The sequence below is a fragment of the Spermophilus citellus genome, assembly GCF_964194105.1.
Source record: "Spermophilus citellus genome assembly, chromosome: 11".
NCBI classification, from domain to species: Eukaryota; Metazoa; Chordata; class Mammalia; order Rodentia; family Sciuridae; genus Spermophilus; species Spermophilus citellus.
The window spans coordinates 60,995,725-61,020,280 of record NC_138192.1 but is presented as its reverse complement, the minus strand read 5'-3'; the positions used below and the strand labels follow the sequence as shown (position 1 = coordinate 61,020,280).

Sequence of the window (24,556 nt, the reverse complement as noted above, 5' to 3'; positions counted from 1 at the left end):
TAATAAATAATTGATAGCTCAATGAGCAGGCCCCTACAAATTCCAAGATGAATTAGAGACAATTTCTGGCCCTGTAGCAATTGTCTAATAGCAAGAGAGTTAGAGAAACCAAACAAAAACCCTAGCATATAGGCCACAATAGAAGATGTACAGAGTGTGAGAAGATTACTTCATTTTAGAGTGTATAAGTTGGAGGTGTGAGGAGCAGATATATTAGTACCAGGTAAAACTTCACAGAGGCCAAGCCCTGAGCTGGATCTTGAAGGTTAGAGAGTGGTAAACTTATTTCACTTAAGGAGAGGGGTATTCCAGGTACCAATTCCTGAAGCCTGGGCAAGTTGAGGAACTACTATTAGCTGACAAAGACTGCAGCCTGGAGGTGGGGACACACAGAAACTAAGAGGTGGGATGTATACAGGGTACAAAGGCTATTTTAAGTCTTATATCCAGTTCTAATCATCAAATTTTCTATATTGGTGATGGAATGGCTTTCTATCTCTATGGCAAAAAGTTTCCCATCCTCTCTAGCAGTTAAACCAAAGATGGGTACTTCCATTTCATTTTGACATGTCACATATGTAATAATATTAAATCTCTCCTTCCTTTTTCTAGTAACAATAGACATAATGTACTGATAGTGGTTAACAGGTATGTTCTTGTACTTATTATGGTCCAGCTTACTAAGGCTTTGAATGGGTAGTAAGACTAATATGTCAGTAAAAGTTATTTCCAGTTAAAATGACAGAAAATTCAATCCAAACTAACTTCAGGTAAGAGAGAGCAAATCTACTCATGTATCAGGAGAGCCCAGTAATAGATGCAGCTCCAGGAATGGAGGTTCAAATGTCTTCAGCACCTTGAACTTATTTGTCTGTCTCTTGGATCCACTTTCCCTGTTTTTGGTCTCTTCTTCAACACACTTTTGTTCTTTCAGTTTGCATTTTTTCCATGTTTAACAACAGAGAACTAAGCAAAATAGATCTTTCTAGTACCTCTCAAGCAATCCTGACTAGTCACTTTGGCTACTTGGAGTGCAGACTGGTTAATGGAAAAAAAGAATTAGCATAATCGATGGTACAATTGAGTGAGGTCTAGGTAGTATTTGTGTGATGATTCATGTCCCATGACACACCTGCTTGCTAAAAGCATGACCTCAAGGGACTCCTTTGGCAAGTCAACCTGGGCTATTCCTCCAGGTAGCACAGCTTCCAGCTCCTGGTTTTCCCTTCAGAAAACTCTGGTCATTCTCCGTTTCTCTCTCCCCTTGTATATGCCTGTCAAGATTCTCTTTCCAGATTCAAGGAAATCCTTTCCTCTTTAAAGCTTCTTCAAGATACTTAGCCTGTGTCTTGGGACCCTGTTCCCTGAGAATTTATGATTTTCTAGAAACAAAGCTTGAAATACTCATAGGCTATTCTTATTTGCCTTTATTTTACTTCTTTTCAGGGCAATGAAAAATTAGCAGATCTTACAGGAGTAGGGAGGGAAGAGAGAAGCAACAGCAGAAAATATAGGGAGAAAAAATACAGACATAATTTAATTTCAAAATATTATTCCCAGGATTTGAATACACAATGATATTTCAAATTAGTAATACAGAAAGTTCTTTCATTTCTCTCTCCATTTTAAGATCTGAGGAGGCAGAGACCATTGGCAAACAAGCTGGTGATTGAGTGGGCCTCACAGAAATGTGTTATGTAAATTAAGCCTTGACAGGTATTATGTGCTACGCTTATTAGCATAGAATTTATGTCTTAGTATCAGTTAAGGTTTTCCTTGTTTATAATATCAGTAAGGTTATATAATATTTTGTGTTTATAATTTTTACTTGAGGAAGATGGATTTTTGAAAATATATTGTTTCTGTTTTTCCAAGGGCTGCACAACTTATTAGCCTTTTAAATAGCACATTTAAAAAGGAATTTCTAGCAAAAGAAATTCAAGGAACAATTGGATTTTCTGTGGGTACTATCCAGTGATGCCTCTTGATGGTACAGCTCTAAGTATTCAACACAGGGATGATTTAATTCAAGTAATTTGAAAAAAAAAAAAAAAAAAAAAAAGGTAACTGGAGAGCTGAGAAACCAAAAGGGGAACTGTGATTTTTCAAGAGGATGAAGCCATTACAGCTTCTAAGCTGGAGGGATAAAGGGAAGGGGCTGTGCTACTGGAGCACAGCTCAGGGGTCAAGGGTCAGTGGGCAGGCACTGAAGCATGGGGGAGGGGGAGGGAACACTGTTTTTTCCATCCTTCAGTTCACTTTCCTACTCAGGCTTTCCATTGATCACACCCAGCTGGCAGTGAGCTCCAGAGAAAGCAGTGGAAATGCAGCTTTTGGGGAAGGGCAGTCCTGTGATATGAACCAGAGGAGGGAAAAGAAGAGCCAGGAATGGATCCAAGGGCAAGTGGGCCTGTAATGATGAATTCTCACAGAATATTTTAAAATATTCATTGTTACAAATCTGATGTTGAGCATTTATTTATACTAGAACAGCAAAGTTATTTTCAATGGCTTCTATCAATGGGGTATTTGAGGTATTTATTGAGCCATTAAATCATGACAACTTTAAGCTGATGTTGGGATTCCTAAAATTTTTTTCTTTTTAAACTTATTTCTGAATTTTTTTTTTTTTTTTGTACTGGCGTTTAACCCAGGAGCTTTTATCCACTGAGCTATATCCCTAGCCCTTTTTATTTATTTAAAACAAAATTTGGGATAGGGTTTTGCTAAGTTACTTTGGGCCTTACTAAGTTGCTGAGGTTGGCTTTGAACTTGTATTGTTCCTGTGCCTCAACTTCCTCAGTTGCTGGGATTACAGGAATGTGCCACCATACCTAGTCCAAATTTCTTGGTCTTTTAAATGAATCAAGGTTTCTGCTCCATACCAGAGTTAGTCCCTTTTCTTTCATTTGGAATACTGAGAATCTTCATCACTTTTCTTGTTAACCTTCTATTTATCCATTTGAAGGTTGCTAAGATTTGCTTATACTATAACTTCAGTGATATTTTCCAAAATGAATTTTCATTTCAATCACCAAAACTATACTGCAGAGGATATGGCAAATATTTGTGCTCATTCCTTTAAAGCCTCAACCTGGCTGGCACCACTCTCTAAATATAGATCAGGATTAACTGGGTAATAAGGCAAGAGCGCACAGTAGTTTCTCTAATAAATTCTTCAATACTGTTACTGTAGAGGAGTCTTTTGAAGGATTTAACCTCAGGCACATAGAAACTTTGGAAATAGTGGGGAAAGTCCACATTCTAAAACATTCACTATGTTAGGAAAATTGTAACAAGCTTTATGCTATCAAGGAGAACCAAATAAAAGATTTTCCATATATTCATTCCCCTTTTTTCACAAAGTTCACATGATTTTTTTGTTTTAAGGAAATGATTGTTTTATTGTAGTTCTAAAGATTTTAGAACTATGTCTTTTCCTCCTCCCCTCTAAAATTGGGCATGTGTCGAATTTAAACAGGGTATACTAGTTTTCCTTCTATTAAATTTTTAAAAGTAATGGTAATAGAGATTGGAATAGATCATGTTAAAAAAGTATAAGTAAGTAAAAGAGCTTTAATTTAAAACTTTGTGAAAAGCTGGATGTTTCTGGAAAATGGCAATGAAAGAAAAATACCTCTTAATGAGAAGCAGAAGAAAGAACCTTAAGGCAAAATTAAATTAGAGATATCAAACATTTTTGTGGGAAAAAGAGACAGATGTGCTTTTGGAACTGGAAAAATATTGGTTAACTTTTAGTTGTGATCACACTTTGGTGGTATCTATGTGAAGCAAATGTTTTGGCTCTAAACTTGTTTCTGCCACTTTTATGTTTTCTTCCTTCACCAACCTGAAGGAGAATAAGGCATATTCTGACTGTCTCAGGAAACTCAACCAGAAGACTTCCCTGGGTCTCAAAACTGCCACTTATTGAGAAATAATTTAGTGTCCTTCAAATGAAAAATTCCTCTGAAAGACCACAACAGCCAGAAATGGGGACAAAATTGCAGAAAGTGGTCCTACTGTATTTTGTAATTCAGAATCCATTTTTCACATGAGGAAGTGGTGTTGAAAAAGGTCTATGATATCATAAGACTGTAAATATACCTGCTATCATGTAAATGAATCAATAGTGATAATGATGTTTTCCTCTTAAGATAGTTCATTGGTACACTAATTCATCCTTTTTCTTGAAGTGATCCTAATTTATTTTCCCTTTTTGAAAAATTTGTGCAAAACTTGAAAATGTCCGAAGACAAATTAATCTACACTTGTTACCCTCTTCCTATGAGACAATGAGTGCTCCTATTAGTTTGATGAAACTTGATATCTGAACACAATAACATCCTTTATCTTCCTAGAACACTAGTATAGAAGAGCAAACACCAGTTTTTAATTTTAAAGATGAGAAAAGTGATGCAGGACAAACCGATTACTGCAAGGTGACACAAAAAAGTACAACGAAGATTTAATCAGTACTCAAATTTTCTGGTTTTCCAACTCCTAGCCTAAAGTACCTTCCATTATACCATTTTTCGTGATTGTAAATTAAGAACCATTTCCTTAGTCTTTCTAACACGCTCTATTCACACCAAGTCCCTTCCACACTTTGCTTGTACCTGAATATTTTCTATAAATCAGCACCCCACGAAATGATGTGTTCATATGTCTGAGACCTTTTGTTCAGGAAACAACACAATCTTAATCATCTATCAATTGATACTCCCAGTAAAACAGTAACTTCCTGTTGTGTATGGTCACCTCAATGGTTAGGACAGTTCTCAGGGTCAGTGACAAAACTGCTTGAGGACCAAGTTAGTAGTAGAAGTTGCCACAAAAAATATTGAACTTTAAAGAAAGCCCCTTTTAAATGGTAGCCTTCATGAAAGCCTAAAACGTTGAAAGATAATAGACATTTGCAAAATTAAAATATGATCTGTTCAAGACCTACACTACATTCAAGGCCAAAAAGACTTACAAAATGCATGGAGTTAAAAGCCTGGGTCCTGGACCCCACGCCACGCTGCTTCTACTGGGCACCCTTATACAGACCCTCGAATTAAAACAGTAGCATGGGCCTGACCCCCCACCCCCAAATAAGCCTACATAACGCTTACATTTAAGATGGGAGTGTTTTTTTTTTTTTTTTTTTTTTTTCCCATTGAGAACTTACTACCACAAAAACACATCCGACCAGCACTAGAATGGGTGTAGGGGCGCTTCAAAGCATGGAGATGCAAGTCAACCTGAGAGCAACACAGCGAACCATTCACTAAAATCATCGTCACAATCCGTCCCCGACACCCCGGCCTGAGAACAATCTTCTCTCGGGCTCGGGTCCCCAGGGCTCGGCTTGCTCCTTCCCACCCGCGAGCAGCGCTCCTCTCGGGGCGGACGTGGGCGAGCAAAAAGGAAGCGCGACAGGGAAGACCGCGGGCGGCCCGGGACTGTGGCGGGAGGCTTCGCAGGCGGGCGGGCCGGCCGTTTTATTGTTTCCTCTCGCCCTCCACCTCCCGCGCCCGCCCCGGCGTCACTGGAAAGCCGCCCGAACAGCCCGGCGGCGGGCTATTTATAGAGCGGGCGGCGCGCGCGTCACGGAGCCTGGCCTGGCTGACGGGGCCGCTGACGCGCTTGGCCGCCGGGCCGAGTCCGCGGGGCTGCTCGCCGGGTGCCGGCGACAATGGGCTTCTGTGTGTGCAGCTGCCGCCGCCACCAGGGGCCGGGGGAGGGAGGCGGGTGGCCGCTCCCTGACCTCCCTCCCTCCCGGCCACGACCCCCTGAAAGGTAACCGGCCTCTTCCGCCCCCCGGCCAGGACCCGGGCCCCGCGGGCTCCCCACCCCCACATTTTATCTGTAAGTTCCTTTGCCCCAGCCTCCGCTTCCACTTCCCCTGCTTTCCTGTTTTCTCCCTTCCCCAACTTGAAGAAAGTGGGGGATCTATCCCGCCCCGGGCAGCCACTTTGTGCGCCCCGGGGAGCGGGACCCACACCGGGCGCGCCCAGCTGGGGACGCAGTGACGGAGGGGCCGGCAGCGCCGGGCAGGTAATGTATCCTGGATCTAGAATGGGGATGCTTTGTTTGGGGCGAGGGGAGGGGAGCTGGGGGTGGATGAGAACGCCTGGCAGCCCTTCCGGGACTCCTCTCGCCCCCCTCCACCGCCTCCTTCTGCTCGCAGGAAGCCAATCTGGGTACGTAGCGCGAAGAGCGAAAGAGAAACTTCTCCCGCTTGACTGCCTAAATGAGGCTCCTCCCTAGAGGCCAACATAATAGAGACCCCCCCCCCTTCCTGCTCGCCTCCCGCCGTCACTCCCCGGTCCACTCCCTCCTCCCGCCACCCGACAACGCTGTGGACCAGCCGTCGCCGCCCCCCCCCCACGCCCCGGCTCCCATCTCGGGTGGGTTCAGTACTTGGATGACCCCGCCCTGCAAAAGAAGGGACTGAGAAGGATTTTAGGGACTTCCTGGGATGCGGAGACCAGCTCTGAACCATCCCCTTTCAGCTGCCGGGAACCGGGAAAGCTTGCTCTGGAGCCCCTCGCACGTGGCAGGCAGGCCGAGAACTCGTAGTGCCTTCTAGGAAATTGCAATCAATTTTGTAATGCACTTTTGCTAATTGGGAGTTCAAAATTAAACTTTAATAAAGCATTTGTGTCGTCTCGTCTAATTGTGAAAGCTTCCATTCGCCCTGGTAGATAGACAGAAAGTCTCAAGTTAATGGCGCTAAACAAGACCCCCCCCCTCCCCCCGCCTCCCCATTTCCCCAGTACAACTCCTTCAGCCTTCTTCGGCGCAGCTGGATTTCCCGTAAGGTACAGATGTTGCTAATGGCAGCTTAAGCACGGATGGGCAGATAGCATACGGAATGCAACATGTTGCCATATGGTTCCTTTAGCCTTTCACCTCCAGGGATATCAATCACATATATTCTGGGAGGAACTTAATGACTCTCTGAACAGCAAAATGAATTACCTGGTACAATTTATATCCCTTGACCTGATACGTTATAACAACAGGAAGATAGCATCTCACAATTTCTGTGATATAAATTGAGTTAGAGAGCTACATTTCAAATTCCATAACATCTATTTTTAGTTTGAGAGGCCCTTGTCAAATCATTTTGGCTGTAAAATCTGTTCTGTATTGCCTCCTGTTTTCCCCCTCCCACTTCTAGACGATGCAAAATTTATGAAGTTTAACAAAACTGTTGTTTTGGAAATTGCCAATCGAGGAGAATGGGGAAAATATGACTTCCAGAGCGAATTAATTAAAAGTTAGCAATCTTTGGAACGCCTTACTTTCTAAAAGAAGAAAATCAACTCCTAGGGAGACCTACTATTTATTTCAGTATAACTTCTAATTCATATCATTAAGCTAATTCATTAGCTTCTTGGAATTCTCCATTCAAAAACTCCAACTATTCCTAAACTCTGAAAATTAACTTAAGGAAAACTGTTCATAGAAACCATGAAATATAAGAATCTAAGTTTTTTTCTTCTTAGCAAACCAATTTCAATATACCTGTGCACTCACTATTTGTGCATTTGGACTTGAATCATGAATGCAATATTTTTTATTTTTTCCTCCCAACATTTCAGTGAAAGCAAACTGAAGTTGCTGTTTAAATCTATTGGAATGATTCAGTAATATTTCACATTTTATTTTTTAAATATTTTCATAACTAATGAAATGTTAGTTGATTGCCTCTAACCTTAGATTAAAAGCATGCTTTCTTTTATTATTTCCTTTATTTTTCATCCACTAATGCAGGCAGATCACACTGAAGGAAAAGCACTAAGTTAAGGATACAAAAGTAAAAGACAATTTTTTAAAGCTTCTTTACTTTTATCTAGTAAGGGGATCTGAAAGCTAGAGACACTAACTTTGAAAAAGTTTTTGCTTCCAATAATATGAAGCCATATTTGTGTGAACTGATAGACTATATAGTCTTATCAAAATGCATAAAATATGAACAGTCTAAAAAGCTATTTACTTTTAGTCATACATGTTTCAGAAAGTGTTAACATTCTGAAAGTTTGTAGATCATTTTGAAATTAAAAGATGATGCTTCTCCTTTTTTTCTCCCCTTTGTAATGGTTAATGATTTATTACGTAGTGTTTGAGTTAGTTCATTTTGATAATTAGCAAATGAGATCTTTTGTGTATGTATATAGCAAAGAATCTTATACGGTGCAAATTAAGATACATCCAAGTTAAGATAAACCTAACTCAGGATAACTTAAGATAAGCCTAGGTTCTGGTAAACTTCTTATCTGGTGCTGTTTTGGGTAATCTTTTTTTTTTAAATATTTATATTTTATTTGTAGTTGGCCACAATAACTTTATTTCACTTATTTTTTTAAGTGGTGCTGAGGATCTAACCCATGGTCTCCCACGTGTGAAGCAAGTGCTCTACTGCTGAGCCACAACCCCAGCCCCTGTTTTTGGTAATCTTTTAATAGCTGAGGTTTTACTTCTCTGTGGCACATCAATGAGTTTTAACCATGATCAGTGGTGAACTTGTCAAAAATGACTCCATCTCCAAGACTTGTGAATAGACAGCGAGTGTGTCTTTTAATCAGTCACAGAGAACTTGCCTTATAAAGCTGTTATTGTTATGGACAGATATCATATCCCTTAGTCAAGTCCAGTGATTATTAAAAATGTTCCTCCTTCAAAAGCCAGGCCAAAAATCCTGCTGTGCTTCATTTCACTATTCAAATCCATTAGTAAATACAATCCCAAGCAGCACTATTTTTTAAACATTTATATTTTTAGTTGTAGGTGAGCATAATACCTTTATTTTATTTTTATATGGTGCTAAGGATCGAACCCAGTGCCTGCTAGGCAAGTGCTCTACCTCTGAGCCATAACCCCAGCCCCCAAACTGCACTATTTGTTCTCTCAAGTTGTTACATTACATATATTTCATGAATAATTTCAAACCCTTTAAGATAGACAAACCATATATGTTTTGTATACCTATATGGCAACAAAAACAAGATATATATCTTACAGCAGGACTTCTATTTTGAATGAAGATTTGATGGATGTCCATTGTTAATCTAAACAATGGACTATCTAAAGGTGATTGGTTACCAAATCCAACCTTATAGCCTGTAAGTACTAGAATTGTTATTGTCTACTAGGGAATCACTTTGTATTTTTTGAGCCCTCAACTTCACTTGCTTCTTTTATTATTGTCCTTCATATAGCTAATCTGAGAATTTATTTGGGTACGAAAACTTTTGAAAATGTGTTGGCCAAGAAGATTTTCATCAGTGATTCTGCTGTTCGCTGATTTAGAGCCTTTATCCTGAGTGAGATTGTTAATTCTAACCAAAAATGATGCAGACTATTAGAATTAGGTATATTCCCTATATTAAGTAAATTTTAATTGTGATATAAACCTAACTATTACTTATTTTTACTCATGAATAAATTTAAAGTCTTTAAAATAATCCAGATTTTTTTTTTCCTTAAAGAAACAGGACAAGGTATGACTAGGGATTAGGCCTCTGATAGAATTCTTCTTTTAAATTCATGGTTTTGAGGAGAGTCATCAGGCAAGAGTACAGTCCCATTACACTTGCCCTGCTTGCTTTTCAAATTCAAAGCCCATGTTGTTGCATTGGAAACTTAGTTCTCTTTTATAAGCATTTCATTAATTTTTTTAAACTGTCAATCTGTAAATATTTAACCAGCCAAGCAGAAAACAGTCTTTTATTCTCGGCTCTATGCAGCTTTGTTTTTATCTGATTTAGTATGAGTGCCATGTAAATATCACATAAAAATTTGACTTTGATTGTCCTTACTTTGACTGAAGATTGACAGGAGCTCCTTAATTAATCTTGTTCTCTTTCCTGTTCTGTATTCAGATATTGAAATACAGTATTTTATACATTTATAAGATTGTGTTTGCATTTATTTAATTTATGTTTCTTTTTTTAAAGCATGTAGCCTTGAATGTTTGTTCTTTTTTTTTTTTTTTTTTCACATCATTACTCTGGTACTGCTTGATGTAACTTGATTAGCTCCCTCCCCAGTCATGATTGGTAATTAAAATAGGCATTAAAATTAGTCACTTAGCAATTTTGCTGTTCAATTGGCAATTAAATTACTTAATTGCAATTAAAGTCCTAATTTTAATTGGCAAAATGATAGATGTAGATTTAAGATAATATGTATAAATACTTTAATAAGTGTCTATATAAGGATTACTTAATTACTCAACTTCAAGTTTATGCTGTTAACTTTAGAACTTTTAAGTGAGCAATGAAATTTATATTACATCTATTCAAAGGATATGGTAATTAGATTTATTACTTATCACTATAAGGGTCCTTACTATAAGTTACTTTTGTAGTGTTAAAATTGTAGGTTTGATAATTGCAGAATTAAGAAGAGGAAAAGGGCATATGTGTCTTTGTCGTAAAATATAAATAGCTTATCTTCATTTTTCATTAAACTGAGAGTTTCCTATCTACCAGTTAATTTGAGGAAACAATCAAAAGAGGTTATTTTACCACTGAAATTAGTACAAAAACTAGCCTACTGTGATTTACATACAAAAATGATTGTAAAGTTTATATATTTTATCTACCTAAAGAAATGATATCTAATACTGCTAGGGTAGCCAATGTTATTAGCTACTTTTAGAATTTCAGGCGCTTTGATATTTTCTTAATGTATAGCAACTTATTTTCAGAATCTTTAAAATGTCTTTTAGGAATTTGTACATTTTACAGAAATTAGTAATAAATATAAAACCAAAGTTACCCTTCTTTGCCCAATAAAAAAGGAATTGTTACATGAGAAAATATTAAGTAATTTAAAGGTAAATATTTAGGAGATGGCCATTGCAAGTCAAATATTACCAAAAAAAATGAAAGATTTATTATGCAAAATACTTTTTGAGTGGCATGAGGCTTACCATATGTTCAGTTTTATAATTTTAATTTACAAGTAGATCCTTCTAGAAAAGAGTGCTATTTATTCTTGCACATCTTTACATATTTCTAGAATTGAGTTCTGAATCAAAGTAAGAAATACATTTTAGAGTCTTTGTATTTCATGATTTTTGGTGAAAAATGGACTGGGTAAATCTGAATAAAAGCTACGACTATCCAAAATGAGACTATCAAGGAAGTAACTGACTTCTCTGAGCATCCTGTGGAAAAGAACAATTTTGTTGATTAATATCCTTTCAATGCAGATGAAATGGCAAAACAAAACACTACCACCCTTTAATATTTAAAAATTATTTTTAAAAGCAGATAATCCTCAAAGTGAAAATTTCTTCTATCACTAATGTAAAACTGCCTACTGAATGGCAACAAATGCTGTGAATTGAAAGTTTGTCTAAATATAATATGTATCTCATTTTAATTATTATAATAAGTAATTTTATTATACAATATTTCAAAGTTGCCTTAACTCTTAGGACATAACAGGTATGTCTGTTTCACTATGCCTGCATTTTAAGGTCTACTCTGAATTAATTTGGGGGAGTATAGTGAAATAAATCCCCAGAGGCCTCTTTCCTATGCATTAAGATAGAAAATCCTATGGGATTACATGCATGTTTGCTTTCTAAATTATACCAAAAGCTGAATTTTATTAAGTATAATCTGCTTAGCCATGCAAAAAATAAAATAGTTTAGATATGAGTGTATGTATTATTTATAATGATTTTAATGAAAATATTTTCCACAAATATGCTAATGTATTATGTTTAATATTTTTTAATATCATAGGATAATATAAGTACCTTCCTAAATGCTGTTCTGAGGTCATCTAATTGTATTTATTAATAGTAATAATTTATAGTTTGTTGTAGTTGGTTTCCAAAGGGTGTAGTTATGCATAGGACCAATTTTTTTCTCCCATCTATTTAAAATTATTATGAAATTAGACCTTCATTGTAGGATAAATTTACACATTTATATATGGTAGTAATTTAAAGTTATATCAGATGCTGGATCCTGATTTAAAAAAAAACATTATTGTCATTTTAATTGAGTTATAAAATACTTTATTTGAACTATTTATGTGTAAGAATCCAAAGGTTTGCAGTCATAATAAAGGCAGAAATTCAGTTTCTTTTAGCCTAAAGCATCGTTTTAACATTTTCTGAAAGGTTGTTCAATTCTACATTTTGATTCCATTATATGTGCAATTAAACCTCTATGCACAAAAGCATTCTCTTATGTACTAGCAAATACACCCACAGGAATCCTCTTCTAAACTATAATTTATTTAAACATATAATCATAGGATTTTAAAACATGCTTTCATTTTTCCAAACTATATGCCAATTTGAACTGGTTGGTGATAAAATGAGAGATTTTATTACCATTTTGATTTTTCCCCCCTGTGACCAACAGTGAGTTAAACATGGGCAGGAGGAAATAAAGAAAATCTATTGTGAACCTAATCCCGTGTGTTAAACTGTTTCCCTTTTGGAGGAAATTGAAAAGAATCAAAGATTTGTAGTTATTTGTGAATTCCAGCACAATATGAATATTTGGGACTGCAGCATTCTTTCCTCAGGCTTAACCTAAGTAGTAAATAGCCAATTTTGTGTGTGCGCTCGCGTAAGATATTCTCTAGAACATTGTGAAGTCAGGCCCCCTACTGACAGAATCAGTCAATTACACACATTAGTGGTGCTCCTGAGACTTGGTCCCATCAGAATCTCCTGGGGAAAATAGTCTGGGGTTTTGAGCAGCGCCCTTCTATAAACTTTCTTTTGTGTGACTTGGATCCTTTCCACCCCAAGCATATCCAAGCCCAGTCCAAAACCCCAACTCAAGAAATAACTCATCCAAGAATTAATTAAAGCAAGTTTATTATTTTCACATCCGGTGTGTTTTCCTAAGAAATAGTAACTTCCCAAGAACTTGAATAAGAATTTGAAGAGGAGAGAGAAAACTCTTAAATATGCGGAGCGGAAAGGTTTTCCCTTTCTCTCACTTTATTACACTTAACTAATATTTACTCCATTCGCCACTAACACTTATTGCAATAAGCTACTGTGAGGACTGCCTTTGTATCTTGGTTGCATTAAGACTGGAGCAGAGGCTGTGTTATAGTTTATCTTATTGCTATGCTTGGCTTCAGTTGATCTCACTTTAAATAACTCCAGTACACTTTTCTGCTCTCTGGAAGGGAAATTTTCAAATTGTCCCCAGGCTCACCCAGCCTAAGTTGTACGTTTTTAATGGCAAGGAGGAGGGAGGATCGTGCAGAGGGAACGAATCTACCTAGACGTGAATATTTGTGTATGGAGGGTTGTGATTACAACCTTAAAGTTCTCCTGTCCCCCGCTTTCCTGAAGACTATATTAAAAAATAATAACTGCCACCCCAGCATGGCTGCGCTCGAGTTTCCGACTGCCTGAAAATAGCTGTTGGGAACCTGGCCTACCGCAGGGATCAAGGAAAGCTCCCCCTGGCCGCGCCCTGCTCCCTCGCGGAAGGGAAGGGAAGGGAAGGGAACCCGGGAGGGCGCCTCTGAGCTGGAGTTGCTGCTATTTTGGGCAGAGCCTCGCGGGTGCGTCAATGCCTGCGCCCCTGCGTCACCGCCACCCCACCCCCTTCCTTCTCCCCTGCTCTCCAAACTCTCACTTTTTCCCTTTCGTTCGCGTGGAATAGCTTCTGCCCACGGGGCGCTGACGCTACCGAGCTCATACTAATAAGCTTTTCTTCCCCCTTCCCCCTCTCGTCCCTCTTCTCACACACCCTTGCCCACCACCACAACATCCCCCCCACTACACACACGCGCGCTCGCGCGCTCGCGCGCGTACACACACACACACACACACACACACACACACACACACACTTCCTGGCTTTTTTGTTGTTGTTCGCGCCCACTAGGGCACCGCTGAGCTTCAGCGGCCGCGACAGCCGTAGCAGCAGCCGCAACATCTGGGGGAAACTTAAGGTGGTCACGTAGGTTTCCCTGAGCTGCAATGCAGAAGAGCCCTCAGCTTTCCTGGGCAGCCACAGAGCACCTGATGGCAACGCCTCTCCATTCACAGGGTAGAAGGGGTCGGCGAGGAGCCGGCAATGGTGGAGGTGCAGATTAGGGATGAGCAACCCCGGAACTCGGATAGTTCCATGATTCTTTCGGCTCATGTTGAGCTCACCGATTTGGGGGCTACGGGAGGTGGGGTGGGGAGGCGGGGGACGAGTTGCAAAGGAACCCTGGTAGTCTGGAAGCGAGCCACGCCAAAAGTGGGGAGGCGGCTGGTACTTGGTCTGGGGCACAGAAAGGGGGCACCTCCGAACTCTCCCTTGGTCCCAGCCTCTTCCAACCCACCAGAGTATCCCAAGGAGGGCCTCCCAGTTTCAGCCGGACGACTATCGCCCCCTGAAGAAGCGGCGATTCCTTTGCTAAAACCTCCTTGCGCCTTTGGCGGCGTGGAGGGCGAATTATTTTACAAAGCAGGGTCGAGGGTGACGGAGATACCGCGGGGCTCAGGTCGAGCTTCCACCTTCCGCCAGCTCTCCTCTCAGAGGAGGGTTGTAGGCATACACCTTACGTTTTGCGTACACACTGATTCCCCCCCCCCTCCGCCCCAACCTCTCTGCTTCCCTTGTCTAGCCTTTTCCTCTTTACTCAGATCACGGCTGTGATAGCCCTTGTGTTTCAAAAGAAGGTCGATTTGTTTCTCTAAAACTCGTGGATGGAATACGAGTTGGTGGGCACTGGGGAGTGTCGAAAGTATTGTAGTTTGGCAGAAGGTGGTATCCTCTTTGCACAAGGCGCACCTGTTGCTTACTGTTTGGCTGCATTGTCTGCAAAAGAAAAACACTTCACTCTGACTTTTGGAGTCCCTGAAGGGCTAGGTCACCATCTATCTACCCCATCCCTTTCCTCACTCCTTCAGGAACCACGTTCTCCCTCCAACATAGGCACCGCAAAGAAAAAAGAAAGAAAGAAAAATAGGCCCTATCCTTACTCCCTTTTCTCGTGTGTGTGTGTGTGTGTGTGTGTGTGTGTGTGTGAGAGAGAGAGAGAGAGAGAGAGAGAGAGAGAGACAGAGAGAGAGAGAGAGAGAGAGAGAGAGAGAGAGAGAGAGAGAGAGAGATGAATCTGAGAAGGAAATATGCCAAAGGAGGACAAGAATAGAAGAAGGGAGAAAAGGGGAATGCACTGGGCTAGGGAAATCCCACCCTGCCTGAGCCCTGAGTGTCTTGTGTCATGGGACAGATCTGTATGCACTTCCGCTATGGGGTCTGTGTGACGCTGGTGGGTGAGTGAGGTTAGGACCCTGCAAGGCACACCCCATCCCGTGCTGTTTCAGGTGCAGGCTACCTGCCCCACGCCAGCGTTCCCTTCCGCCCGTGCTTTTGTTATACCCTCCCCATGTGTGAGTGGCCAAGAAGCCACGGGGTTTCGGAGGCTTGGGGGAAGGTTAAGTGTAGCGGCGCTGCGGGCTTCACAGAGCTGGGTGAAGAGGTCACACCTCTTTCGGAAAAAAAAAAAATCCCACCCAAGCCGGCTACCAAGGTGAACGCAGAACGGTTCCCACCTTAAAATCAGCCCTGCTCGTGACGTCAGGTCGGAAATATACCAAAGCCAGCGCGGGCCAGGAGTCCGGGGAGTGCGGCGGCTCCGCGATTGGGTAGCGGGCCGCTGACGCGCGCTGACGCGCGGAGACTTTAGGTGCATGTTGGCAGCGGCAGCGCGAGCCACATAAACAAAGGCACATTGGCGGCCAGGGCCAGTCCGCCCGGCGGCTCGCGCAAGGCTCCGCGGTCCTGCTAGTCTGCCCAGCCGGCCGCCTACCTCTGCTGCCTCCCGGATTGCGGTGTCTCGGCTCCCTTCGCCCTGCTCGCCCACCACCCCCCGACCCGGGCACCGGGGCTCCCAGAGGGAACTGCACTTCTGCGGAGTTGAATGAATGAAGAGAGACGCGGAGAACTCCTAAGTGAGTAGGTGCAGCCGGTGCAGCTCGAGTTCTTTTATCTTTCTTTTGTACGTCTTCTCTTTCCACGTAGGTGGAACAGGTTCTCTGAAAGTGGGAGCCCGAGAGTTGAAGCATGAGTGGGGCGGGAGAATGGGGAGTGGGTGCGCGCAGCTGTGAAGGACTTTATTTTGAACTCCGGCTTTGACATTAGGGGGGAGTTGGCTTCCAATAGAGATTTCTAGACTCCTCATTGGTGGACGTAGAAAGGAGCCTCCACACTTTGGGAAGCTGTGGATTTGCCTGAGGAAACATGCGCTAAGTTTGTTCTTAGGAAAGAATTGATTGTGGCCTTCCGACACGGAGACTCCAAGTCCTGTGTATATGAGGGAAGCTGTCTGCAAACTGACAGGGAGAGAAAGTTCTTCAGTTTATGCGTTGCTTGGGAACTGTGTCACCGCCTGGCCAGTGTGCGGATGTTTCCCGGGTATTGTTGAATAAGGGTGGTGTTCAGAGTGTCCTGTTACTAAGTTGCCTGAAATTTCTGGTTTTGGCATGTGACGTCCTTGGGTCCTTGTATGAGAGAGAGAGAGAGAGAGAGAGAGAGAGAGAGAGAGAGAGAGAGAGAGAGAGAGAGAGAGAGAGAAAGATGGATGTTGGTGGTGTGTGTGTGTGGGGGGTGATGTGGAGTACAGTTATGAAACTGTGAAGTTATTAGGGGGTTAATATCTAGCATAGACTTATCTCCAAGGGTTGAGAGGGTCAAAAGTCTCTTATTTTTTTTTTTTCTGGTTAGCTTTTTCTTCCTGCCATCCTCCCCTCCCCTCATCAAGATTATGAAGGAAGGGAGAGAGCTAGAGTCCATGATGTTTGGCTTTCTTGTTCATTATAAGATCCTCTGTGCTCTAGGATGCCTCCCAAGTGAAAACATCCGAAAATTACTAGGACACAAAAATGTCTTGTTCCAGCAAGTAGGCAGATTGTGGAAAGCATTCTGGAGAAGGTGTTCAGCTTGATATGCTGCAAAGTGCTTTTACACTGGTGCAATACCCTATATATGCAGTATTCTCTTCCTCTGCAGTTGACCCAAGATGCTCATGAAAACATAGTCCCCTCATTCCACCCCTTGGCCATTAAAGATGTAGAAAACAAGTTTTCTGGAGACATGAACACCGATTCACTTGTATGTTTCTCAGTGCTCTGTTAAAAACACTTAAGAAACACAGATGCTTCCACTCTAATTGTCTTCTTGTATGTCTAGGCCTTGCTAAGATTTTGTAAGAGGGAATTGTTTTCTCATTTTATATTCTTGACTTCTAATACCCCCCCCCCCCAATAAAAGCCTATTTCATCAGGAAAAGAAAAAAGTAGATTCTAACTGTGTACTTTCTCTTCAATTCTAGTCTTCTTATTCAGGTCTGAAATAAGCAAAAAGGGAAATGACCCCTCCACCCACACTCTAGCAAAAGGGCCAATTCATTACATCATAAGTGTTAAATAAGTTCATGGAATACCTTTCCTCCTTCAGGATCCTTTCTCTGCAAGGATTTACACAGTGCAATGGGTGGCATTATCTCTTGTTTCCAGTCACGTCTTTTCACATCCATTTTAACTGCTGTTTGGTAAAGGCTACACCCTAATTTCCAATGAGACATAAAAGGGCCTGTCTGGTGAGTCTGCATAAGCCCAGCCAAATCTCAGTTGGGAAGACACCCTGAAACTTCCTGTGTCTGTATTTTAGGAAGGAGATCCGACAGGCTGGACTCCCCATTGCTTTTCTAAATACCTTGGAAACTGTCCTTCATTGAATTACGACACTGTCCACCTTTAATTTCCTCGAAAACACCAGTAACTCGGCTGAAGGTTAGTGAACTTTATTTCTTTCATCACCTTTCCTGAGTTCCCTAGCCATCAACAAACAGCACGACACGATTTTCTCAGGCAAACCCTGTAACTTAAGGTTACAGAGAACAACTTTCCATTGTGCAATTCAACTTTATTTCTAGATGGTCATTTCTAGAAAGCTCGCTGAACCAGAGCTTCAGAGAAGAGTTTCTTCAGAGCGGGATTGGTTGGGGTGGAGGTGGAGGGGGGGAGGGGAGTAGGCATTTGGAAATATCTGAGAGTGTGGACCCTCAATAGCTTTCTAGCTCTGGGTCTTTGTTTGTACAGTCTTTTCACACTTTACACTGTTGCTCTGCAGCATTCGACCTCTCTCGCCCTTCCTCCTCTTGCGCACCTACCGGCTCTCTGACCGCCGTGGGCTGCCGGTGTAGCTCCAGGTGTACCCGAGCCGGGGAGAAAGTGTTCAGTTGACCAGGCTGAGTGTATATCACCCTGTTTCATTTCCAGCCATGCCTTGTGTTCAGGCGCAGTATGGGTCCTCGCCTCAAGGAGCCAGCCCTGCTTCTCAGAGCTACAGTTACCACTCTTCGGGAGAATACAGCTCCGATTTCTTAACTCCAGAGTTTGTCAAGTTTAGCATGGACCTCACCAACACTGAAATCACTGCCACCACTTCTCTCCCCAGCTTCAGTACCTTTATGGACAACTACAGCACAGGCTACGACGTCAAGCCACCTTGCTTGTACCAAATGCCCCTGTCCGGACAGCAGTCCTCCATTAAGGTAGAAGACATTCAGATGCACAACTACCAGCAACACAGCCACCTGCCCCCCCAGTCTGAGGAGATGATGCCGCACTCCGGGTCGGTTTACTACAAGCCCTCCTCGCCTCCGACACCCACCACCCCGGGCTTCCAGGTGCAACACAGCCCCATGTGGGACGACCCGGGGTCTCTCCACAACTTCCACCAGAACTACGTAGCCACTACACACATGATTGAGCAGAGGAAAACGCCTGTCTCCCGCCTCTCGCTCTTCTCCTTTAAGCAGTCGCCCCCAGGCACTCCGGTGTCTAGCTGCCAGATGCGCTTCGACGGGCCCCTGCACGTCCCCATGAACCCGGAGCCCGCGGGCAGCCACCACGTGGTGGACGGGCAGACCTTCGCTGTGCCCAACCCCATTCGCAAGCCTGCGTCTATGGGCTTCCCGGGCCTGCAGATCGGCCACGCGTCTCAGCTGCTTGACACACAGGTGCCCTCGCCGCCGTCGCGGGGCTCCCCCTCCAACGAGGGGCTGTGTGCGGTGTGTGGCGACAATGCGGCTTGCCAGCACTACGGCGTGCGCACTTGTGAGGGCTGCAAAGGCTTCTTTAAGGTGAGCAAGGGAGGGGCAGAGGAGGCAGGGTGGTTCTCCATAGTGCCCGGAACCCTGAACTATGCCCTTCGCATTGGTTCGGGCAACCCGGCCCTAGCTCGCCCCGGACCGCCCGAGTCTCTCTGGCCAGCCTAAGCTGCCCTGCAGCTGCCCAAGGCTTGCGGTGGTGGAGGGAGTTGCTTCGGGTTATCTGAGCAACGGACGCAGAAAGACTTGTAGACCCTGGGCCGCATCCCCCGCAACCAGCCGACCAGGCGGGCCCCCGCCCGAAGTTGCTGGAGCCGGAGTTGGAAGAGGGTTATTTGCATGTGCTAGGAGCTGTCTTCCCTGTTCAGATTGAAATTGGTTAGGACAGAGAACCGTGTCTGAGCTAACCAAGTGGAACAGAATTCCCTATGGTCAAATTAAGTGATCTCTTTATTTCGCCATCCTGATTGAATAATCTTATCATTTTAAATAGAGAAGGTCTCCAAGGAATGTAAATAATATGAATGCCCACGGATTTGTATTTACTGAGCGTCTCCTTCTCCTTCTCTTGGCATATAAAACACAGCAAGGAGCGGCAAGGTTAGCTCAAATGTTAACGCTATCAATTTTCTTCTGTTAAATACCCTGGGGGAGGAAAAAGAAAAGAAATAGAAAAGAAAAAGGAAAAAAAATAAAAAGGAATTGTGTGTTTGTGCTTGTTTGTGGGGAGGGAGTGTGGAACCCAGCCATTCAGTAATTGTCTCCGGGTTGCTGTATTTTCAAGGTAAAAAAAAAAAAAAGTAATTTTCGGCCTACATTGTTTCCTTTTGCAGCGCACAGTGCAAAAAAACGCGAAATATGTGTGTTTAGCAAATAAAAACTGCCCAGTGGACAAGCGGCGCCGGAATCGTTGTCAATATTGCCGATTTCAAAAGTGCCTGGCTGTTGGGATGGTCAAAGAAGGTAGGTCACCTCAAACTGCCCATTCTTCAAAGTGCGCCCTTGAAAACCGGCTACCGGTACCCCAGTCCTATTTCTACTTCCTAGATGGAAGGGTCTCGGGTCCTCCTCCCCCCGCCCTGCTTCAGTCTGGCCTCCAAGATCCTGCAGCTGCCTGCTTGCTCAGCCTCCTCTAGAGAAAGCTGCCAGGTCCTTCTCGCCTTTAACTATACGACCCAGTTGGAGGAAGACATAAAATAACCCCACATTGTTTATGCTTCTCGTCAGTAAAGGCTTTACAAGCAGAGGGGACCCTGAGCCGCCCGGGCCTGGCGCCCCATGACTGCGGCCTTCCCGAGGGAGGAGCCCAGGCGGCAGCTGGGCCTGGGCTCGGGGGAGTGGCGCTAACAGGGCTATTCTTTTGCAGTGGTTCGCACGGACAGTTTAAAAGGCCGGAGAGGTCGTTTACCCTCGAAACCGAAGAGCCCACAGGAGCCCTCTCCCCCCTCGCCCCCGGTGAGTCTGATCAGTGCCCTCGTCAGGGCCCATGTCGACTCCAACCCGGCTATGACCAGCCTGGACTATTCCAGGGTAAGAAGTTGGAGGGGGGCTATCATGTGGACAAACCAACAGACGGGCAGGACCCCCTTCCCACACCCAGCACTAACCCTCAGACCCAAGGGGTAAAGGAGGCAAACAAGGCGATATGCCTCACAACTCTGGGCGGGGCCACAGGAGACAGTCCGGTAACTGAGAAGTGTAGACCAGAGGATCCAACCGAGCAAAGAGGAGAGGACATGACAGAGTGGTGGAATCTCTGTGAACCCCCACCCCCCCTAGTACTCCTTGACCATCGACCATCGTATACACCAGTGTCTCTAAGGGAAAACCTGAGGCTGCACAAAATCTCCCCATGTCTACTTTATTCTCAATCCTCCATACAGATGTTGTAATTCTCATCCTTCCTGCCACTGCCTGGGTGAAGGATGTGAAACCTGCCTTGGGGCTAGGGAATGAAAAGAGAGGGGTGTAAGGAATGGCACCAGGGTCAGGGATCAAGTGGTCAAATTCCTCTTTTACTCCAGCTGTGAAATATGTGAGAGCTTTAATTGGAGGAAGTATGTTGGGCAAACCTAGAAGCGACTGCAATATTATTAAGATTTGCAAAGGGCGTCTCAGCTGAGACCCACTCTGGGACTAGCATGAATACTAACGTGTCAATTGTTTTGTGGAGATAAGAGTGAGCGTTTCCCAGGGCTGGCTGGCACTGTATTTAGTCTGTATGGAAATGGTAATTTACATATTTAAAGCAGCGACCTCATAGCACCGTCCCTAATTGAATTAATTGCCCCGGAACATCTAATTTCCTTACTGGTCAGAGAGAGGTTTAATTGTTATAAAAACCTGGCTCCCCTACTAGAAATGGGGTTAGCAATTTCACGGGTTATATATTTTAGAGAACCTCATTAAGTGCTTTTTAAAATGAAATTCCAGTTCCAGGCGAACCCTGACTATCAGATGAGTGGAGATGACACCCAGCATATACAGCAGTTCTATGATCTCCTGACTGGCTCCATGGAGATCATCAGGGGCTGGGCGGAGAAGATCCCCGGCTTTGCTGACCTGCCCAAAGCTGACCAGGACCTGCTTTTTGAATCAGCTTTCTTAGAACTGTTTGTCCTTCGATTAGCATACAGGTAATAATGGAAGAGGTGATCCAGGGAGGCTGGGAGAAGAATCAAGGAAGTAAAAAAAAGGGAGGAAAGGGAATAGAAAAGAGGAAGAAGGGAAAAAAGACAGAAGAGGAAATGAAAGAGGCAAAGAAAAGAAAAGATAGAAAACAAATGGAGAAGGGAAGGAGCAAAAGCCCAGAAACCTTGAATGAATGGGATGGAATGGAGGTGGGATAGGGGGCGTTCTTGATTGTTATGAAATTAAACCCTTTCAAGGTCCACTGGTCTACATTTTATTAACTCTTCAGTAATTAGGTGCCTCTTAAATCCCTCATTTATTGCTCTTCAAGTAATTAGTTGTTTAGCTTTTCTCTCTCTCTTTTTCTCCCCTCTCTCTTTGGTATTAATTGCAGGTCCAACCCAGTGGAGGGTAAACTCATCTTTTGCAATGGGGTGGTCTTGCACAGGTTGCAATGCGTGCGTGGCTTTGGGGAATGGATTGATTCCATTGTTGAATTCTCCTCCAACTTGCAGAATATGAACATCGACATTTCTGCCTTCTCCTGCATTGCTGCCCTGGCTATGGTTACAGGTCAGTACTGCAGGTGCAGGGTATTTCCCCTCCAGAACTGCCCAACAGGATTGATTCACTTTCGCTTGTCGAACATTGTTTCTGGTCTTGCCAGCTAACTAACTATTTTGTGCCTTTTTTTCCCTTTTGTTTGTTTCTGATTGTGTTTTCTAGAGAGACATGGGCTCAAAGAACCCAAGAGAGTGGAAGAACTGCAAAACAAAATTGTAAATTGTCTCAAAGACCACGTGACTTTCAATAATGGGGGGTTGAACCGCCCCAACTATCTGTCCAAACTGTTGGGGAAGCTCCCAGAACTCCGTACCCTTTGTACACAGGGTCTACAACGCATTTTCTACCTGAAATTGGAAGACTTGGTACCACCACCAGCAATAATTGACAAACTTTTCCTGGACACTTTACCTTTCTAAGATCTTCTCCCATGCACTTATAAGGAACTGGAAAGAAAACTGAAACTGTCCAGAGGGGGCTAGTCACATGGGCAGAGATAGCCTTCTGAGCTGTCTCAGCTCAAGCTGTTTCCCCTTCTGTAAAACCCCCAGCCCCTCCATTCCTAAAGAAAACAAACAAACAAAAACTGTTGCTATTTCCTAACCTGCAGGCAGAACCTGAAAGGGCATTTTGGCTCCGGGGCATCCTGGATTTAGAACACGGACTACACACAATAAAGTGGTATAAACTTTTTATTATCAGTTAAAGATCAATTTAATGTTCAGAAGAAAGATTGCTCATGTATGATGGGAAATGTTTGGCCATGGTTGGTTGTTGCAGTTAAGACAGATGTAATACACACACACACACACACACACACACACACACACACACACACCTATCCTATGGGGACCCACAAGTATTGCCCTTTAACAAGACTTCAAAGTTTTCTGCTGTAAAGAAAGCTGTAATATATAGTAAAACTAAATGTTGCGTGGGTGGCATGAGTTGAAGAAGGCAAAGGCTTGTAAATTTACCCAATGCAGTTTGGCTTTTTAAATTATTTTGTGCCTATTTATGAATAAATATTACAAATTCTAAAAAATAAGTGTGTTTGCAAAAAAGAAAATAAATAATTACATAAAAAGGGACAAGCATGTTGATTCTAGGTTGAAATGTTATAGGCACTTGCTACTTCAGTAATGTCTATATTATATAAATAGTATTTCAGACACTATGTAGTCTGTTAGATTTTATAAAGATTGGTAGTTATCTGAGCTTAAACATTTTCTCAATTGTAAAATAGGTGGGCACAAGTATTAACACATCGGAAAATCCTGGCAAAAGGGACACATAGTGTTTGTAACACCGTCCAACATTCCTTGTTTGTAAGTGTTGTATGTACTGTTGATGTTGATAAAAGAAAGTTTATATCTTGATTATTTTGTTGTCTAAAGCTAAACAAATCTTGCATGCAGCAGCTTTTGACTGTTTCCAGAGTGCTTATAATATACATAACTCCCTGGAAATTACTGAGCACTTTGAATTTTTTTTTGTTTTTTTAAAATGTCTAAAATTGTCAGTTAATATATTATTTTATGTTTGAGTAAGAATTTTAATATTGCCATATTCTGTAGTATTTTTCTTTGTATATTTCTAGTATGGCACATGATATGAGTCACTGCCTTTTTTTCTATGGTGTATGACAGTTAGAGACTGATTTTTTTTTCTGATAAATTCTTTCTTTGAGAAAGACAATTTTAATGTTTACAACAATAAACCATGTAAATGAACAGAACCTTGTCTTCTTTTTGGGTCAGGAAGAAAATGATGACTAAACAACATGATACAACAGGCAGAGTTGGAGATTAACTTGGGCTATGTTAGTTATTTGACATCTGAATTGCAAACTGACAACCTAGCTCTATTCTGGCAAAAGGAACTTGGTAGTTGTACTAATTATCTAGAGAATTCAGTACAATGTTTTTCTTTAACCAGAATTTTCCAGTCTGATGACCTACATTTATTAGAATCTATTTAGAATGTCTAACTCTTCTGCTAATTTTATGAATAAATGCAGCTTTCAGAAGAGAAGTTCAGGAGACCAAAAAGCTTTTGAACTTTTATAAGTTTGGAATTTTTGTTGAGTTCTTGGCTTGGGCAGTGGTGGAAGAATACAGATTTTAAAAGTCCTGTAGATTATCTCTGGATTTCCAGTTCCTCTACATACTGCTCATTTTTGGTATGGATCCTGGAAGAAGAGCTGAACATTTCAGACTCTTTGGGCCTAGGATCAGTTTTCACTTTGTTGCACAGAGTGAAA

At 42.5% G+C, this 24,556-nt stretch overlaps 1 protein-coding gene across 5 annotated transcripts; it reads left to right on the top strand.

The window, feature by feature from the left end:
- The first annotated feature begins 15,602 nt into the window (after positions 1-15,602).
- Positions 15,603-23,126, top strand: NR4A2 (nuclear receptor subfamily 4 group A member 2). 5 transcript variants are annotated; one of them, XM_081261629.1, is made up of 8 exons: positions 15,603-15,937; positions 17,655-17,776; positions 18,266-19,131; positions 19,932-20,061; positions 20,465-20,553; positions 21,532-21,734; positions 22,124-22,302; positions 22,456-23,126. In XM_081261629.1, exons 3-8 carry the CDS (start codon positions 18,268-18,270, stop codon positions 22,710-22,712), a joined length of 1,722 nt encoding a protein of 573 aa, XP_081117755.1. In that variant the 5' UTR covers positions 15,603-15,937; positions 17,655-17,776; positions 18,266-18,267; the 3' UTR covers positions 22,713-23,126. The 5 variants fall into 5 exon arrangements, with proteins under 5 accessions (XP_081117755.1, XP_081117756.1, XP_081117753.1 ...); XM_081261630.1 differs by having other exon boundaries at positions 15,610-15,937; positions 18,444-19,131; positions 20,465-20,628; XM_081261627.1 differs by having other exon boundaries at positions 15,610-15,937; positions 20,465-20,628.
- Positions 23,127-24,556: the final 1,430 nt, after the last annotated feature.

What these genes read in the sequence shown, in the direction of transcription:
- NR4A2 (XM_081261627.1), top strand. Translation starts at nt 18,268, where the DNA reads ATGCCTTGTGTTCAGGCGCAGTATGGGTCCTCGCCTCAAGGAGCCAGC. An exon ending in GTCCTTCGATTAGCATACAG is followed by an intron (nt 21,735 to 22,123) that starts GTAATAATGGAA and finishes TATTAATTGCAG; the next exon opens with GTCCAACCCAGTGGAGGGTA. An exon ending in TGCCCTGGCTATGGTTACAG is followed by an intron (nt 22,303 to 22,455) that starts GTCAGTACTGCA and finishes TGTGTTTTCTAG; the next exon opens with AGAGACATGGGCTCAAAGAA.